General features: G+C 40.3%; 1 protein-coding gene across 1 annotated transcript; it reads right to left on the bottom strand.

Moving 5' to 3' along the window:
• Positions 1-682: 682 nt before the first annotated feature.
• IER3IP1 (immediate early response 3 interacting protein 1) lies at positions 683-18682 on the bottom strand. The gene is made up of 3 exons (XM_028098305.2): positions 18508-18682; positions 4597-4698; positions 683-3595 (listed from the first exon to the last, which is right to left on the bottom strand). The coding sequence occupies exons 1-3, from the start codon at positions 18596-18598 to the stop codon at positions 3540-3542; spliced, it is 249 nt and encodes an 82-aa protein (XP_027954106.1). The 5' UTR covers positions 18599-18682; the 3' UTR covers positions 683-3539.
• Positions 18683-19601: the final 919 nt, after the last annotated feature.

The following is a 19601-nucleotide window of genomic DNA, read 5'->3' as shown; positions in this document are numbered from 1 at the left end:
GGCTACAAGAAGAGATGCTTGCACTAAATTGTGGGGAAACAAAGCAAATTGAAGAGATGTTAGGAAGTAAAATAGTCAGAAATTGTTGACAGATTAAATTGGTAAGGGAGAGGAAGGCATCAAGATAATTACTAAGTTTTAGGCTTGGGCAGTTTGGCAGTATAAGTGATGGTGTCACTCACTATAATGTGGCATGATTGAACAGGACTAATGGCTTCCTCCTCAAAAGACTCAAATGATTTTGCTTGCCAAAGGGCAAGATGAATAAAGAAGGGATAGGATGTCTAAACAGATGGTGACTATACTTATGGGGATGAGCAGTGCATAATGTATACAACTGTCAAATCACTATGTTGCCTGAAAGTAGTAACATTGTATGTCAACTATACTTCAATAATGAAAAAAAAATTGTTATTGACAAAAAAGAAAAAAGGGGCTGATTTTGGAAAAGAGAAAGATGGTACAAAAACACAAAGGGAGAGTAAACAAAGCAGTGTCAAAAACACAAAGAGTAAAGAAAGCAGTGTTTTCCTGAAACAAACAGTAAGATTCCAAAATTCACCTTGATCAATACCCTTGGACACTGCCCACTATGTGTCTAAAGTCCTTGCACAGAATGTTTTCATAATATCTGGCATCTAATGACCAATCAGGGGCCAAGAAAAATTTCAGCAAAAAATAATTCCATTTTGCTTAGTATCAAAATTTTATTTATCGGTAATAACTCTGAAACTATGAGGCACTGAGAAAGCACTTTATTTCACTAAAAACATTTACTTTGGGAGAACATCTCTTTGGTTGAGGTACATCTAGAATCAAAGGTTAGTGACCTGGAAAAGGTATACATACATAAATCACCTGGAGCAGATTTCTGTTCTGAAATAGTTCTGGACCAGTTTTACAGACGAAGCAACTGTAAACAACTGAGGTCTTAGGAAGTTTGTCTTGTCATGATAAAAGGTTTTGCTTGGCATATTAGAAATACCCCACCTCCCACCCTTTTTTACTACTCAGATATATTGCTTTCTCTCAAATCACTTCATGAGTACATCATATAACTCAAGTGATAGCATATACCTGTAGACCACAGATCACATTGCCTACTCTTATCTAAAGTACGGATTTCTTTTTTTTTTTTTAAGATACTCTTTTAAACTATGTTTTCGAAAACTTAAGAGTTTTGTGGAAGTACCTTAGGAATGATGACAAGAGTGGGGTGGAGGTTGAACAGTGGGCCTTTGGGCCCCATCCCTGCTTCGACTAGAAATAAGTGAACTGCTCTCATCTGTTTCGGTTAGTGGAGCATTACAGTTCTGTGTTATCCCTTTTGGAATCTGGTTCTATCATTAACAATCAAAACTTGAAAACCACTGTACTTAACTAAAGATCAGGGTATGAATGTGGTTAACATCTACACATGGGCCAAGATCCTTTATGAGATAGGTCAGAGGCATATAGACACAGGGTCAGCATACATTAGGACCATAAACATCATGGATATTTGGAATCTAGAATGATCACCAATTGTTAACAGAGAATGGCTAAGGGGAGGATGTGGGCAGGCAAACAGACACTGAAGTTACTGCCAACTAAGTAAGATACTATACTTACTGAATTTCAACTGCTCTGGGAAAATCAGGACTAACCTGTGAAAGCTTGCCGATCTCCCTACAGGCACACTGAAGCTAGAATTGTGTTAAGTGGCTGCCAGAGATGAAATATTTTGATATTCAGTGCTTCAGTTTCCTTAGAACTACTTTGCTACAGAATATTCTGATCCTGCCCTGCTATGACTGGTCTCCACTGGAGTCTGAACTTGGACAGAATCCCGCCACTAAACGAGCATGAAGGTGTGCTGTAAATTTTACAAGAAAATGGCATCAGGCCAAGGTCTCTCTTTTCTTTCCTTTTAAAGTTCTGTATGGTCTGTGGAGAAATGGGAGTGCTCTCAATTAACTGCATGTATTGAATCTGTTCAGTGGCTTAAACTTCGACTCATGCATCGGATTTTTGTTAAGGCCAAAAGAACACTGCTTCTAAGTGCCAGATATGTTACTCATATGAGCCAGATAATCAACTAAGAATCCCTGGTACATCTTTTTGGTTCAGCTGCAAGCCTGTGGCCCAAAGATCATCTATCTCTAATTCAGGCATGGCCAAAAGGCATTCAGTACCTGCTCCAAAGTTTTAGAAGTAACCTAAATCATGGAATAAAAGTTGCTCATGAGTCTCCTTGATGTAATCAGCAATTCAGTTAACTCACTGAAGGAAAAAAAGTGACTAATGTTTACTTTCATTAAATTTATGCTAGGTGATTTTACAGCAAAGAAAGTATATAACCAGTGTCACACATGAAATGAGATTAATTCAGTTAATACTGACAGGTAAGGTACAAAAACAAGTGCTTGACTTGGAAATTTAACTTTATTTACAAATGTTCTCCTGTAAACAAAGATGCCACTCTATCCCTTTAAACTATAATAACTGACAATTTCCTAGGAAAACCACTTACATAATTTTAATCTTCCTGCATAAAACTGTATTATGGAATGAGCAAATATGGAATGGTCTAAGAATATAAAAACAAAACAAAAAACTTATCTAACATGAATCTCTACTGACAGACAGAATGAAGAATTAAGAATTATACCCCTTAATGTGCTACTCCAGAAAACGGAAACGTGATAATTTGGGGGAGAGGTAAATGCTTCACAATAGTCTTCCTACATAGCATAGTTTGTGACTGTTTAGGATTGCTCTTGCAGGCTAATATTTAGGCTGATTTTAAGAAATAAGTCATTATTGTAAAAAAGGGCACAGACTTTTCTACACAGATTTTTCTACCAATGGAAATATGTAGATAGTGGTCTGATATCATTCAGGCCAACTAATAAAATAACAAACACATGAAAAGAACTTAAAAACACAATCATCATGTGACTATCTGACTTACAAAATTAAATTCTCCCTGAAGTCAGAGTATTGCTCAATAGTTGCTATAAATTTGAATTGTCATGGCCAAAACGATATATAGACAAAATAAAGTGTTCAAAGTAAAATTATCCAAATTACCAATTTATCATTTTATATGTAGTAATTACTTTTTAAAAATCCTTTAAATTTTATGTAGGAAGATAATCACTCTCACATCATAGCTAAGTCACAAGGACTTCAAAACCTTGAAAAAAATTTATCCCTGAGAAGTGAGAGAGGAAAAATCTCTAAAACCACACAAATGACAGTCCTGTACCCTTTTAACAATCTTTATCATAGCATGAACTTTTATTAACAGGTAGCAATCAAATGTATTCCAATCCTGGATAGTTACTGCCTCTGATGACCTAATCTTTCTGTAATGAAACTATAAGTGCAACATTTTTTAAAAAATCAGATAAATAGGGACTCTGGCTTTATTGTCAGGTTTACATTTTTGTCAAGTGCAAGGATGACCAGCTAAGACATGTATATTCCAATAATGACTGAAGTAATAACTTCTGCTGGCATCTCTTCTTCTGAGTCTCCATTTCCCCCACTGTTCTTCACCCAAATAATAAAAGTAATACAATGGCAATTGAGTTTATTATTATCAATGGCACTGTAAAGAAAAAAAAAAAGTTCGTTACTATAAAGAAAATAGCAGGAAAAAACTAAGTAATAGTTACTAGCATCCAGGGAAGATGAAAATACCAATATGTCATCCATAATTATGTTGCAAATCATTGTAACAAAGGAACATGCACTGGATCATAAAATCCAAAATTTATTTTAAAGAGGGCTTGTGTGACTGGGGTTAAGAGTCACACTGGTACAACTGAATCAATATAAGACATCTGTGAATGGTGCTGGTGCAGGGCTGGGAACACAGAAGCACATCAGGCCCAGGCAGAAGGAGACATGGCTGTCTGTGACACTTGACATTAGGAATAAAGGGCAAAGAAGATTCCACAGTTTCACCACTAAATTAAGAGTGAACTTATTTACCATTCTATACAGAGTTGTGATCAAAAATCCTAACAACGGAAGAGGGAGACAGACCCTAATTTTAATGGTTTTAAATAAAAACTTTTGAACCCTTCTTTCTCCAGTTGCTCTAAAATAATATCTAATAGGGGCGCCTGGGTGGCTCAGTCAGTTAAGCGTCTGCCTTCGGCTCAGGTCATGATCCCAGCCTGCTGCTCCCCCTGCTTGTGCTCTCTCCCTCTGACAAATAAATAAATAAAATCTTTAAAATAATATCCAATAGACTGGTAGATATGGGACCTTTATTTTTCTTTCAAAAGCCTTCTAGGACTCTAGATGACTTTACTACTTGAAGCAACATAATTTCCAAAAGGTAAGAACACTGCTTTCAAGTCTGAGAGGTAACACGTGAACAGATTATACCATTGGGCATTCCATTCGCATCAAATGGTTTAGACAGAAGTAAGAGGCAAACTAAGAAAGAAAACCAGTTAACTTCTAAACAGTAAAGCCAGGTTAAAGAGAAAAAAACTTCACTACAAAAATGGTGTGATAGTATTCACACTCAGAAGCTTTGCCACTTCAAATCACAAAATTAAAACTTAAAAGAGTGTTTCACTAATTTTTTTTCCTTACCTCTCATCACAGTTCTTACAGATCGAATAAGGTTCATTAGCTGAGATTTAATTCCTGGCTCCTCTCCGAATCCACCAATTCCCTGGTCTGCTCCCCAGCCAACTGCATAATATAAAAATGATTAGTTGTGTTGAAATTTATTATGCACTTGCCTTGCTCCCTCATTAGTCATCTTCTAAAAGATGAGCTTGAGTCTTTGTTAAAGACGATAAAATATAGTCATCTGAATTAAAAGTTACCATACTGATTAAATATTGTAGAGTATATTTTTTACTTTGGTAGCAGCAACAATCTCATTTCATTTCCACACTGATTTTATAAAATAAACTACAGTCTAAATTATTCCATGGCATTTAATTCAGTGAAGATGATTGTTGTGACATCCTGATTGGTTTTTGCCTTTTTTCAAACAAAATATTTTTCAGGTCGGAACTGAAAACCAAGGCGTATGGTCAAACTCGATAATTAGCTCAATTCAGAATTTGTAAAATCCCACGCAATTAGCAATATAAAAATGTTGTGGCTGAGACGCACTATCTACATTACTTGGGGAAATTTGAACTTAAGCATGCTCACGGCTTGCTTAGGCTTTCAGAGTGTGCTCCATCCTGCCGGCTGGGGCACATCTTTCTCTCTTCATCACTCTCTTCATTTCTCCATTCTAGCTGTGGAATCTAGCCCACTACCCCACTTATTCTCTGTAGAAGAGTCTTTTACTTTCTTCTGTGTAACTTTCCTGATATACATCATTATTTCTTTACCTTTACCTGCTAGTTCTCTCTTTCCTGCCGTACATTCTGCTGAAGGCCTACAAGTCCTCATTTCTGCAACGTGTCCTTCTCTGGTCTGCATTTCAGGCCCACTTTTCATATCCTACATTACATTGTTTTGTAGCTCCGATGACTATAGGGCCTAGTTCCTGACATGCTGGCCCTTAAACTTGATGATGGTCTTTATTTTATATGTGAAAGAACCAAGTCTCAGGAAACAAGACTGCACTTCATTTCATCAACCTTTATTTGCTCAACATGAAAGTTAAGCAAGGACTGGCCTGCTTTTTTGATCACATCAACACTGAGATTTGTTGTGGGATAAAGCTACTTTAAAATTCGGGTTCACAAGAGAGCCAACGTGTTTGGACTTGCACTCCCCCTTCGAGGCCAGCTCAGGCTGTGCTGACAAGCCATCCCAGTTGACAGGGGTGTCGCTCGTTTCTGTGCCCCCGCACTGCAGCCACCGTCACAGTGGTTACAATCAGCCTCTCTGATGTCTCACAAGACTCTCTCAACAGATGCCTCACAATCTAGCTGTCTTAACCCCTTGAGTTTTCTCCCTTACGGGGTCAGACCTCTCCACCACCCAATCATGTGATGATTCCCACTGCCTACCGAGTATAGTTCAAATCCTAAAACTGACATTCTAGCCTTATATCCCACCACTACCTTCCAATTCCTATTCACACTCAATGCCCACTAACTGCGGTACATGTTAAAGGCAGCTTCTGAATCTAGGTCTGACTTCAGCGTCAGGGCCTTTCCTAGTTCCCTCTCATATCATAATAAACCTTCTTTCTCTTTGCTCCTCAAATAGCCTCCTGACTGTAGTAACTTTGTTCTCCTTCATGGTTAGCTGTTTTCAAGTTTCTCTCATTAGACTATAAAATCCTGGAAGACGGGGACTAAATTTAGTCTTTCTTCACCTTCCCACTCTCCTGCACCCCCATCCCACAGCAAGTATTTAGTAAAGGTTTGTGGAATTGAAGTGAGTAATAGTAGACTGAGTTAATCTGGGATAAGGTGAAATAAGGTAATTTCTAGGATCCCAATTCCAAAGAACTCCATTTCTGAATTTTTATGACACAAGAAGTTGTAACGTGAACAGATCATTCCACTGTAGCTTTAGAGGAAGGGGATAGAAATCCTCCAATATCAAATGTACACATCTATCCAAATTAAAAATAATTTTAGAAAATATACCTGCATCTTTCCTGGGCAGCATCACCCTCCTACTTCAGGATCTACTCTCTCCAACAAGCAAATAAACTTCTGCCGCTTCTCCAACATTTGCTTTTACTCTATCACGAGTTTTACCACATCTTTCCTCCAAATATGTCTCACTGTCCCAGAAGCTCAGTCAGCATTGTCCACTAAATGGCAGTCCTCTTTTTGTAATCTAAGTTCAAACTGCAGCACGAGCCTTCACCTACATACAGTGTGGTAAAAGCTATTTCATATTCATCTCTAGACATATAGGATACACAAAATGACCACCCACCATCAACTGTGTCAGTTTCCAACCTCCATAACTGCTACAGGAGATTTCTATGGGAAAGCCGCATGGCTGGGATAACTTCCTTACAGAAACCTCTTTAACAGCTCTGTACAATAAAAAAGCACTGTGGTTCTGGTTCATCATGATGGGGTCAGGGAGGCAAAAGGTAACCCTGACCTTCCTGGGGTCCCTGACTAGGTCTGAAAATTACACTGATAAGGGGTGCCTGGGTGGCTGAGTCGGTTGAGCATCTGACTCTTGGTTTCAGTTCAGTTCATGATCTCAGGGTTGTGGGTTTGAGCCCCATGTTTCTCTCCCTCTGCGTCTCTTTTTCACTCAAAATAAATAAATAAAATCTTTAAAAAAATAAAGAAAATTACACTCATAAAAACAGATAAACAGGAAAAAGCATACAAAATCTATTAACTTTTTACGTGTACATGGGAGCCTTCAGGAGAGAATGAAGAGCCAAAGAAGTGACTAGAGCAGGAAGCTTTTGAGACATTTGTGAAGAACTGATAAGACAAAGGAGTTTGAGCTGGGAGTGGGGAGTAATAAATGTTGGAAAAGTAACAAGGTTTGTTTCTACAGCTTTCCTCTCCGGTGATAAGGATGTCTCCCCTCCTCCTGACACCGGGAGGGTACCTTTCACATGGGAGATCAAGTATCGGCTTCGAGAAAAGAGGGCAAGGGGAGGGGGGAACAGACGGTGAGAACGACCTTCCTGCTTCTGCCATTTTCTCAAACTCCTTCAGCTTAAGATACTAAATACTGCCAAGGTGTCATATTTTGGGGTAGTATGTCCTGAACCTCAAACCTCATCAATGGATACGCATTTTTATCTTAGCTTTCTCCTGAAACCCTACTAAAAATGACAATAAAGGATATAGCTTAACAAAAGAGAAGTCTTCAGGCAAGGGAACTCAATCAAAATTTGGACATTAAAAAATAAATGAAGAAGAATAACTGACTTAGTGGAGAAAGGTGAAACCTAAAACTCTGCAGGGAGCACACAATAAAACACTGAGGTGACTCGTGCTGAGAATGAGAACCCTGGGAAGGTGAGAGAAAACCTCAAAATGCCAATATAGGCAACAGGGACAAGAAACAGGAGGACTCACTGAAGGGCTACGTAAGAGCAGTTAGCTCCCCCCTGCACTCCCATCTCCTTTCATAGACTTGACTGATGGAAGAGTGTGCCTCTCACCCACATCAAAGACAAGAGGTTTACTCTTTCAGCAGAGAACCACAGAAACTCTGGACCTGGGGACATCCGCTGTGAGTGGAGGGAATGAAAGTCTGCACACCAAAGTGTCAGACTCTTGCCCATCTCCTCTGCTCATCTCTAAATCTGATCATATAATGCTTACATTCTGCAGGTCGGAAGTTAGAAAATTACTTGGAAATTAGCCAGTTGCCCAGGAAGAAAGACTTCAGATACTGACACGGGGGGGGGGGGGGGTCAACAAGACAATGTCTTCAAGCACCAGTGAGGCCCACCAGTAAACAAGCCCCAAGCACACAGCAAAGCTTCCAATGAGCCTCTGTGCCCTCAAGAAGAAACCATCCTTAACTTGGAAGGAAAGAGCAAAAACAGAAAAAGGAGACTCTGAGGAAGAGACGATGCAAGAAGTAGAAGAAAACCTTTTTACTATGTTTTTTTAAGTGACTGGTTTATTCTTTATTTTTTTAAGTAATCTCCATGCCCAACATGGTGCTCAAACTCATGACCTCAAGATCCAGAGTCGCATGCTCTCCTGACTGAACCAGCCAGGCACCCCAGAAGAAAATTTTAAAAATGAACATCCATAGAGAGCAAAGCTCCTGTACCTATGAAACAAGAACAGGATGCCATAAAAAAGGAACATTAAGGAATCAAGACAAAGCTCTTGTTCTTGCTACATTAGCGTAAGAAGTTCAAGAGGTTGACAGATTAAGTTGAGGAAACCTATCAGACAAGGCTAAAGGAAAAAAGAAGAGTATCAACCTGTCAAAATAACTGGAGTTTCAGAGAGAAGAAAGAACAGACAGGGAGAAATATCAAAGAAATATTAAGTGATAATATTGTGGAACTGAAGGACATGAGCCTTTAAGCCAAAAGGACCCAATGAGAACAGCCCAATAAAAAAAAAAAAGCCCACATGCTGCCACATTTTTGTAAAATCTCAGCCCTCTGAAGACAAAGAGAACACCCTAAAGGCTTTAAGAGAGACAGTTCAGGTTATAAAAAGAATCAGAAACAGAATGGCATCAGACTTTTTTTTTTCCCAAGATTTTATTTATTCATCTGAGATGCAGAGATAGAGAGAGAGAGAGAGAGAATGAGCCGGGAGAGAGGCAGAGGGCAAGGGAGAGGCAGGCTCCCCACCAAGCCAGGAGCCCGATGTGGGGCTCGATCCCAGGACCCTGGGATCATGACCTGAGCTGAAGGCAGACGCTTAACCATCTGAGCCACCCAGGTGCCCCAACTTTTTTTTTTTTTAAAGATTTTACTTATTTATTTATTTGACAGAGAGAACGAGCAAGAGTGAGAGTGAGAGCACAAGCAGGGGGAGCGGCAGGCAGAGGGAGGAGCAGGCTCCCCGCTGAGCGGAGAGCCCGATGTGGGACTCGATCCCAGGACCCTGCGATCATGACCTGAGCCAAAGGCAGATGCTTAACCAACTGAGCCACCCAGGTGTCCCCGACATCAGACTTCTTTATGTCAATACTGGAAGTGAGAAAATTAAGTGGGACAATGTCTTCAAAACTCTTTAGAAAAATTAGTTCCAATCTAGAATTCTATACTCAAACCACAAATCAACTAGAAGAACGACATCATTATTTTTTATTGTTCAGCTGTGAGCAATATTCAGTGACGGTAACATAAATATGGAATACCAATATTGCCAATAATTGGCTGGAGATGGGAGAGATGGGGGAGGGGATATGTGTGTGTACTTGTGCTCCCACGAGCACAAATGTGCTGCTGATGGTATAATTATACTAAACCCTTCCACAGCAGTCAGTCAGTGACTCAAAACTTGGAAGAGTTGAAAATAACTACTTTTGAGAAATGGGGCTCAGGTTGCAGAGAGATGAGGCAGGAGGCTTCTATCTTTCTTTATAAACAGAAGAGCTTTTTGACTTTAACAACCACAAACACACTTACACTGCTTTGACAAAAAGAAAAATGAAATTTAAAAAGAAAGCCTGTAAAGACGCTTACCCACTGGAGAAACCCCTCTGCAATTAGGCCTTCCTCTTCAGGGCATGAATACCCTGAGGCCAGGGACAAGGTCTACAAGTGGAAAGTCTTCATCTATGAGTTACTCTGAATATTTAAAAGTATGTTTTAAAATCAGCTTTAGGGGCGCCTGGGTGGCTGAGTTGGTTAAGCAACCGCCTTCAGCTCAGGTCATGATCCCAGGCTCCTGGGATCGAGTCCCACATCCGGCTCTGCTCTGCGGGAGCCTGCTTCTCCCCTCTGCCTGCTCTGCCTGCCACTCCCCCTGCTTGTGTTCCTTCTCTCTGTCAAATAAGTAAATAAAAAATCTTTAAAAAAAACCCCAAAACCAGCTTTAAATGGTATTGTTGGTTTCATTTCCTTTACCTGCTTTTTTTAGAATTTATCATTGCTAAAATAACAAGCCTTTCCACCCACAGCCACAATCTTAGATGGTAAAAGGGACTTGTTTTCAGTATGTTATGGATTATGCACCCAATTATTGTTAGAAAGCATAATTTCCAACAATCTTTTTTTCTTTTAGACCTGTTTCAAAAATGTTTGAATGTTTGTTTTTCCATAATAAGAGTGACTGCCAGAAAAAAATGTATTTTCCAACACTGACTAACTGCTCTTCAACAGAACAGGATAAAATTCTACAATATTGGGAGTATGACATTTTAAGCATCAGCATTGAAGTATTTTAAAAAATACCAAGTTATCAGTTAATTTTAGCCTAGTCTCTATTTCCATGCCACCAGAATGAAAAGAAAACTTAATTTTGGGTAGAGAGAGTAAATCATGTGTTTAGATATTCCATGGACAAAAAACACAAAGGTGACAAGTAAAGGACCAGATACCATGGATTATCTTTTACTGTAACAAATAGTTTTCCCTCCAACTGCTACTTAGGGAGTCTCAGTTGTTTTTCTAAGGAAATTGGCCAAAGCTTTAAAGAGCTTTGCCGTTTTTTTTTTTTTAAAGGAGAAAGATTTAATTCTGCAGCTCTCTTGACATTTCCATTGCTAGAGGGCCTAGAAAAGAACAAATGGTAAGACTAGCCAGCACTGGTTGCTGCCATAATTTCAGGAAGAGAGTTAAATATGAAAAGTTACTTATTGCAAACGCCAAAAATGTTCTTTTGCTGCCCAGACTTCAAAAAGTCACACAAAATGGCAATCCATCCAGATTCAGCCAACAACCCTCAGCCAGATACATTCTGAAGAAAAAGTATTAGAAACATATTAGTACAGTGTTAGTATTAAAAGTATTAGTAGAGTTTTGAGGGCTGGTTGACCCTGTTTCCATACGTGCAAAAGAGACAAGTTGCTTCACTTTGTCAGTGTCACCCAAGTTTGCATGGGAAACAAATGCTATCACTGATGTGAAAGTACCCAATAAACTCCAGAATAAAGAATTCTGCTAACATAAGTTTTAAAAAATTACCTTGATCAAAAAGATCAATGTTGAAGTAAATGATCTGGTATACTTGGACTAATCACTCTTGGATCAATATAATTAATTTCCAGCTCAATGTAACAATTTCTATTTAATCTGGGATGAAATTCAACAAATGCTTTTTAGGAGTATATATTTACAGAGAAACTTATATGTCTACATGGTTTTCTTAATGTTTTATAAACTGCCATGCTCATACCCTATCATACAAGACCTGTAAAATGCCTTGCTCATTTCTCTATATTTATGCACACCTGATTTACTGTTTAACATCTACCTCCTTTAGGAATTCTCCCTCCATTACTTGGGCTCATACAGCTCTCACTACTCTAAATTCTAATGTTACATTGGCTCTGGAGCAGTCATTTAAACCCTGAATCCGTAGTACCTTGTAATATTTTAACTATTGCTATGAATTGAATTGTGTTCCCCCCAAATTCCTATGTTGAAGCCTATGTGGAGACGGGGTCTTACGGAGGTAACTACAGTTAAATGGATCTTAAGGGTAAGGCCCTAATCTGATAGGACTGTGGCCTTACAAAAAAGAGGAAGAGAGATCTCGATTCCCTCCCCCCTCCCTCCACCTAGCCATGTGAAAACACAGAGAAGGCACCCATCTGTAAGCCAGGAAGATAGCCCTCACCATAACTTGACCTGATCTTAGACTTCCAGCCTCCAGAACTGTGAGAAAATCAATTTCTGTTGTTTAAGATACCCAGTCTATGATACTTCCTTATGGCAGCCAGAGCTGAGTCATACACTGTTTCATGTATGAAATGTTTCTTTTGTAGCACTCATAAATGCTACTGGACATTATACTTGTCAAATGGATCCATACCCGGCACCATAAACAAAAACTAGTAAGAATAATTTTGGCAGGTATTAAAATTCACTGCATGTGTTTTTTTTTTTTTTTTTCTTGTACAAAAAGGGAATTTGCATCATTGTGGAACACCAGAAGAAATACATTCTCTGCACTACAGTCAAAATACTGGCTAAAAAAAAAAATACTGGCTAAACTATTTGGTATAAACATACAGCTTTCAAATCAGGAATTGCAAGAATATGATAATGGTAATGTTACTCAGTTATTTAGAAAATACTCACTGACTGATGGAATTGTAAAAATGAGAGAATCCTTGTCATCAGTCTACTGGAGAAGACCAGAAAGGAACTGCAGTGGTGCTACAACCTATGAAATAGGTCAGTGATGGTTTCTAGGAGAGGCAAATGGCAGAGGTAGGCCTTAAAGAACAGTATGAGGTAAGTCAAGGAACCTGAAGGCAGAGGAAGTATGTATAAAGGCTCAGGAGCGAGGAGCACATGGTAAGAATAGCACGCAGGGTAAATACTGCAGAAGGGGAAAAGGAAGGGAGGGACAGAGAAGAAAGAATACATTATGGTGAGCCTGTAGGGCACACAGGGAGTCTGACTTTTATGTTGGAGGCTATGAATATTAAAGAATTCAAGAATTTCAAACCACTGAGAAACATGTTCGGCTTCTCATGGAAGGTTAAACAAAGAGAAATAAAACTGGGGGTGCCTGGCTGGCTCAGTCGTTAAGCGTCTGCCTTTGGTTCAGGTCAGGATCCCGGGGTCCTGGGATCGAGCCCCGCATCAGGCTCCCGGCTCAGCAGGAAGCCTGCTTCTCCCTCTCCCCCTCCCCCTGCTAGTGTTCCCTCTCTCGCTCTCTCTCTGTCAAATAAATAAACAAAATCATTAAAAAAAAAAAAAAAAAGAGGGAGACACAGAAACAACCTGGAGGGAGGGTGACCAGTGAGGAGGTTACTATGAAATAAGAGTCAAGAGCCTACACAAACAATATTTAACAAATACTCAAAATATCTTAAAATTCTATTTTAAAACATATTTAGATATTTCATTTTTTATTTTTTGTAGTTATTGCTACACCCAACATGGGGGTTGGATTGAGAGTCACAGGGTCCTCTGAGTCAGCCAGGCACCCTTGAATAAAGGGAGTTGTTTTTTTTTAAGTTGGCTCCATGCCCATGTGGGGCTTGAACTCAAGACCCTGAAATCAAGAGTGGCATGTTCTCCTGACTAAGCCAGCCAAGCGCCCCTTAGATATTTTAAAATAACAGCTTATCAACTTAGACAAGCCAATGTGGTGTTTTCCCTTAGTTCTGGGACCATATTCAAAACATATATTCAGATAACATATCTGTGCTACTTCTGGAGAGAAGAGGAAATGAAGACAAAATTATAGGAGGAAAGTATTGACATTTCTGGGCCATTCCAACAGTTTGTAGTAGTGATTTTCATTTAGGGGCACAAAGCTAAGTCACCTGCAGAAATTTTGGAGAAGACACTGCTGAACTTCACTTCTGGAAAATTTAAATGCAGGTCTGGGAGTAAGGTCTGGGCACTGTATTCTCTTTCAAAATCGTTTTGGCAATTCTGGGTCCATTTCCTTTAGGAGCAGTTGTCAGTTTCTGCAAAAAGCCAACTGGGATTTTGATAGACTGCATTAAATCTGTAAATCAATAATATTAAGTATTGTCATCTTAATGATATTAAGTCTTCTGATCCATGACCATAGATGTCTTTATTTTCTTTAATTACCTTTAAGAATATCTTTATTCTTTAATTCCATTCAACAATGCCTATGTTTTTCATAGTACGAGACTTGCACCTCTTCTGTTAAATTTATCCAAGTATTTTATTACTTATATTGTAAATGAAATTGTTTAATTTCCTTTTCAACTGTTCATTGTTCATATATAGAAAAACAATTGATTTTTGCTCCTGACCTCGTACCCTACAATCTTACTGAACTCATTTATTCGTTCCAATAGCTTTTTAGTTACCCCATAGGATTTTCTATACACAGGATTATGTCATCTGCAAACAAGGGATAGTTTTACTTTTTCAGCCTCACTATCTGGATGCCCCTTATTTCTTTTTTTTCATCTAACTGTCCTGGCTAGAATATCCAGTATAATGCTAAACAGAAGTGGCATCAACTGTGTGTTACTACAATAGATTTCAAATAGCTAAAGCAATCTTGAGAAAGAAGAGGAAAGCTGGAGGCATCGTGCGCCCTGATTTCAAACTATATATAAAGATGAGGTAATAAATAAAAGTATGTGGAACAAGGGAACCTTTGTGCATGGCTGATGGAAATGTAAATTGGTACAGCCACTATGAAGAACAGCGTGGAGGTTCTTCAAAAAATTAAAAATAGAACTATCAGGGCACCTGGGTGGCTCAGTCGGTTAAACATCCACCTCTTGGTTTTGGCTCAGGTTATGATGTCAGGGTCGTGAGAACACACCCCGCATTGGCACCGTGCTCTGTGGGGAGTCTCTCTCTTCCTCTGCCCCTCCCCCCACTCATAGGCACTCTGTCTCTCAAATAAATAAATAAATCTTTAAAAAATATTAAAAATAGCACTACCATATGATCCAGCAATGATCCACTTCTGAGTATTTCTCCAAGAGATGAAATCACTATCTTGAAGAGATAATATTTGCACTCCTATGTTTATTGCAGCATTATTCACAATAGCCAAGATATGGGAACACTCTTAAGTATGCACTGAGAGATGAATGGAAAAAGAAAATGTGGTGTATTTATTAAATGGAATATTATTCAGCTATAAAAAAGAAGAGAAACCTACCATTTGTGACATGAGTAAATCCTGAGGTAATTACAGTAAGTGAAATAAGCCAGACAAATATTATATTATCTCACTTATGTGTGGAGTCTCAAACTCTTGGAAACAGAGTAGTATGGTGGTTGCCAGGGGTTGAGTGGTGAGGGAAATGGGAAATTCCCGGTCAAAAGGTACTACCTTTCAGTTATAAGATGAGTAAGTTCCAGGGATCTAATGTACAGCATGGGGACTATAGTTAATACAGTACTGTATACCTGAAAGTTGCATTGAGAGTAAATTTTAAATGTTCTTACCACCACAACCACAACCAAATTATAATTATTTGACATGAAGAACACTAACTGGGGTAAGCGTTTTGCAGTATATGTGTATCGAATGATCATTGTACACTTTAAACTATACAATGTTATATAGGTATACCTTATTTTATTGCCCCCCTTTATTGCATTTCCCAGAGAGTGTGTTCCTGACAAATTGAAGGTTTATGGCAATCCCGTGTTAAGCAAGTCTATCGGTGCCATTTTTCCAACAGCTCACTTTGTGTCTCTATCACATTTTGGTAATTCTCACAGTATTGCAAACTTTTCCATTATTACTGTATTTGTTACGGTGATCGCCCTTTTTATCACTTTCTGCTCACTTCTCCACACATTCCAATTCGGATTTTATCCACAGTTGTAATTGCTTGTGTAAAATCACCAATGACTTCTATTACCCTGAATGCTTAGGACATTTTTCTGTCCTTATCTGATTTCCCCAAACATTCCCCTGTTGTACCATGTCTCCTTCTTCAAACATTCCTTGACTTCTGTGAAATCCCACTGTCTAGATTTTCCCATTTCTCGTTTTGCTCATTCATCAATTTCTCCTATCAGTTCTTCCAGCTCTACCTAAACATTAAATATTGGAAGAGATTCTGGGACTGTCCTGGTCACCAATTCTCTTTGTACTGTATTCTCTCCCTGAGCAATTTCATCTCTTCGTATGGCTTCATCTATCATCTGTGGTTGACAAAGTCAAATTCAGTCTCCACTGTGGCTCTTGCTTCTGTTCTATGGACTTAACTCCAACTGACTATCCCACACCTCCACCTGCATATCTCACAGAAATCTCAAACTCACCATGTCCAAAACTTATTTCACTATCTTTTCACCTTCTTACCTACCACCGCTGCCCTCATTTTTCCTTTAGTACTATCTAACTTGGTAAATGTACTATGCTTTACTCAGTTGCTCAGCCAGAAAACCTAGAGATCTTTGACTTTTTCCTCTTCCGCATTCCCAATGACCAAACAGTAAAATTCTGCCTTTTCTGTCTTTAAAATATCTTCTGATCTGTATTAGTTTCCTAGGACTACCATAACAAAATGCCACAAACTGGATGGCTTAGCAGAAATGTATTTTCTCACGGTTCTGGAGACCAGAAGTCCAAAATCAAGGTGTGAGCAGGGTTGGTTCCTTTTGGGGACTCTGACGATCTCATCCGTGCCTCTCAAAGCTTCTGGTAGTTACTGGCAATCCCTGGCATTCTTTGGCTTCTTGCTGCATCATTCCAATCTCTGCCTCTGTTGTCAATTGGCCTTCTTCCCCCACATTTCTGTATCTCTCTCTTTATATGGACACCTCATTGGATCTAAGGCCATCTTAATCCAGTGTGACCTTATCTTGACTTGATTATACCTGCAAAGACCCTATTTCCAAATAAGGTCACCTACGTGGTACCACGGGTTAGGACTTCAATGTATCTTTTGGGGGGACACAATTCAACCCCCACATACCTTCTACTTTTCTGTACAGTATAGTAGTGAGGAGATGAACTTCTCAGTCAGAATGCCTAAGGTGAATCCTAGCTCTGCCACTTTCTAGTTGTGTGATCATAGAAAAGTTACCTACTCTCTTTTGTACTTCTGGTTTCCCATCTGTAAACTGGGGATGAAAACAGTACCTATCTCATAGGGTTGTTGTGAGGGTTATACAAGTTAATATATGTAAAGCACATGATACAGATCCTGGTATGTGGTGTTAAGTGTTAGTTATTGTTATTATACCAACTCAGCTGATGTGATACCCACCATTTCTACTTGCCCTGTTTGGAATGGTGCTTCCCACACCCACTATTCTACCCTTCCAATCTGTTCTCCACACTGTAGTAAGGCTCTTGCAAATAATACAAATCTGGTCATGTCACTGCCCTGCTTAAAACCTTAAAACCTCGTTTCACCTGCCCCAATTTTCAGAAGAGCTCTTACTCCTCATCCTCCCAACCCTTCACCTAATTAATGTTTACTTACTTATGAGATTTTGGGTTAAACACACTTCCTCCACAACGCTTTCAAAGATTCACAAGCTAGTGTTTCTCTGCACTTCTCTTTCATAATATTCTGCATACTTGTCATTGTTACTTATTTATTTTTTACTTAACTTCCATTAGAAGGACAAGTGACTCCTGTAACCTAATTACATGGGCTCGGCACATAATTTGTGCTCAATAAATCTGAAGGAATAAATGAAATGAATCAATCTTGCTCATGGGTTTGGGCTTCACTCACACAGACATACCTGGCGTGCTTATAAATGATGGTATATTTTGTATATTAGGTATACTTGCACAGAAAAATGATGCACATCATGCAGTATCCTGTTTTAATTTTGCCTCATACAGCAAGAAGTGGCCCGCCCAGGATGGCACAGAAATCGCCGTATTCTGTGGTATGACAGGCATAACTGTGTCTTCACCTCGGTATTCTTAGATTCTAGCCTGGCACACTGTAGACACCCAATAAACTGTGCTGAATAAACTTTTCTTGGAACGTGGGTGTCTGGATGCCATGATAATCCCAATACCTTCCCTTTCCTCCTAGCCTCATACACCAGGAACCCCTATGGGGGTTCATTCTTCATCAGTTCATTCTTCTAATTACCCAGTTCATTCTTCTAATTACCCAGGCTCCAAAATGAGCCACGCCCCTTCCTCTGTAACTAAAACCTCACACCCCAAGTTTCTGACCATTAAAAGCGATCACAAAAGGAGTGCATTAAATTACTAAACCAATCGCAGGCAGAGGCTTCCCTGGCTCTTCTCTGTACCCCTTCCCATCCCAACTCCCGGGGTCCCGCACATAGGAGACATCTGTTAAATAATCTTCGTCCCGCTGTTGAGCTCAAACTCGGTGAGACGGGAAGTGGCTCTGCTTCTTCCCTCCAAGGAATCGCTGCAAGAGTCGAGCCCTCGGCCTCCCGTTGGTCGCGGCCCAGGGTGTCCCCTCCCGCGGCCCGCCTGGGCTCCGCGCCCCCGGGGATCCGCCGCCGCCCCCTCAGCCCTGCCCCGCGGTCCCACTCACTGTTCTTGAGGAAGCGCTCCTCGTGCAGCACGGCGATGGCATTGACGCAGAGCAGGGCCGCCTGCAGCAGCGAATACAACGTAAAGGCCATGGCCGCCCGGAGCCGCCCCGAGGCCCAACTGATCTTTCTCCCGCCGCCGCAGGGGACGTGGCGCCGCAACGGCCGGCGCTCTCCTACGGGAGCCGGGGAGGCCCCAAACGCGCTCTCCCAGAAGCCCCGCCCCGATCTGTCTAGGACCCGCCCCGCGCTTACGTCAGCAGGGCGCATGTGATCGACGGTCTAGACCTGTGCGGTCCAGTGCGGTAGTCAGCCACGTGAGGCTGCCGAAAGCCGGAAATGTGGCCGGTCGCAGTTGAGGTGCTGTAAAGTGTGAGACTGTGCACGCCGGATTTCAAAGACTTAGGACGAAAACAACGTAAAATCTCCCATTAATTTTTTAAATGTTGATTACATGTTGAAATACATTCAAAATATATTAGGTAAATAAAATGAATTAGGAACATAACTTTTACTGTAGGGGCGCCTGGGTGGCTCAGTCCTTTAAGCGTGTGCCTTTGCCTGGGGTCGTGATTCCGGGGTCCTGGGATCAGCCTGGAATCTGGCTCCCTGCTCAGCGGGGAGACTGCTTCTCCCTCTCCCTCTGCTGTTGTCCCTGCTTGTGCTCACTCATAAGTAAAATCTTTAAAAAAAAGAAAATTAACTTTTACTGTTTACTTTTTTTTTTTAAGATGTTATTTATTTATTTGACAGATAGCGAGAGCAGGAACACAAGCAGGGGGAGTGAGAGGGAGAAGCAGGCTTCCCGCTGAGCAGGGAGCCCGAAGTGAGGCTCCATCCCAGGACCCTGGGATCATGACCTGAGCCGAAGGCAGATGTATCAGGCTCTGTGCTCGGCGGGAAGCCTGCTGCTCCCTCTCCCACTCCCCGTGCTTATGTCCCCTCTCTCGCTGTCTCTCTCTCTGTCAAATAAATAAATCTTTTAAAAAAAATGTAATCATCAGAAAGAATAGGGCCTCTGTTTCCCAGTGTCTACCCTGGGAGGGTAGAATCCTAATTTTGATAATTGTCAGCTCATCGTCATAACTGGCCAGTC

This window comes from Eumetopias jubatus, unplaced genomic scaffold (assembly GCF_037043125.1).
Source record: "Eumetopias jubatus isolate StellerSeaLion01/CBP00866 unplaced genomic scaffold, mEumJub1_p1.0 scaffold_16, whole genome shotgun sequence".
NCBI lineage: Eukaryota > Metazoa > Chordata > Mammalia > Carnivora > Otariidae > Eumetopias > Eumetopias jubatus.
The sequence above is the reverse complement of the archived record's forward strand: the minus strand, read 5'-3'. Positions and strand labels throughout refer to the sequence as shown.

Bases quoted from the DNA above. Each gene is read 5' to 3' on its own strand.
- IER3IP1 (XM_028098305.2), bottom strand. From the start codon at position 18,598: ATGGCCTTTACGTTGTATTCGCTGCTGCAGGCGGCCCTGCTCTGCGTC. The intron at 4,699-18,507 runs GTGAGTGGGACC...TATATTATGCAG, and splicing joins GGAGCGCTTCCTCAAGAACA to TTGGCTGGGGAGCAGACCAG. The intron at 3,596-4,596 runs GTAAGGAAAAAA...TTTTCTTTACAG, and splicing joins TGTAAGAACTGTGATGAGAG to TGCCATTGATAATAATAAAC.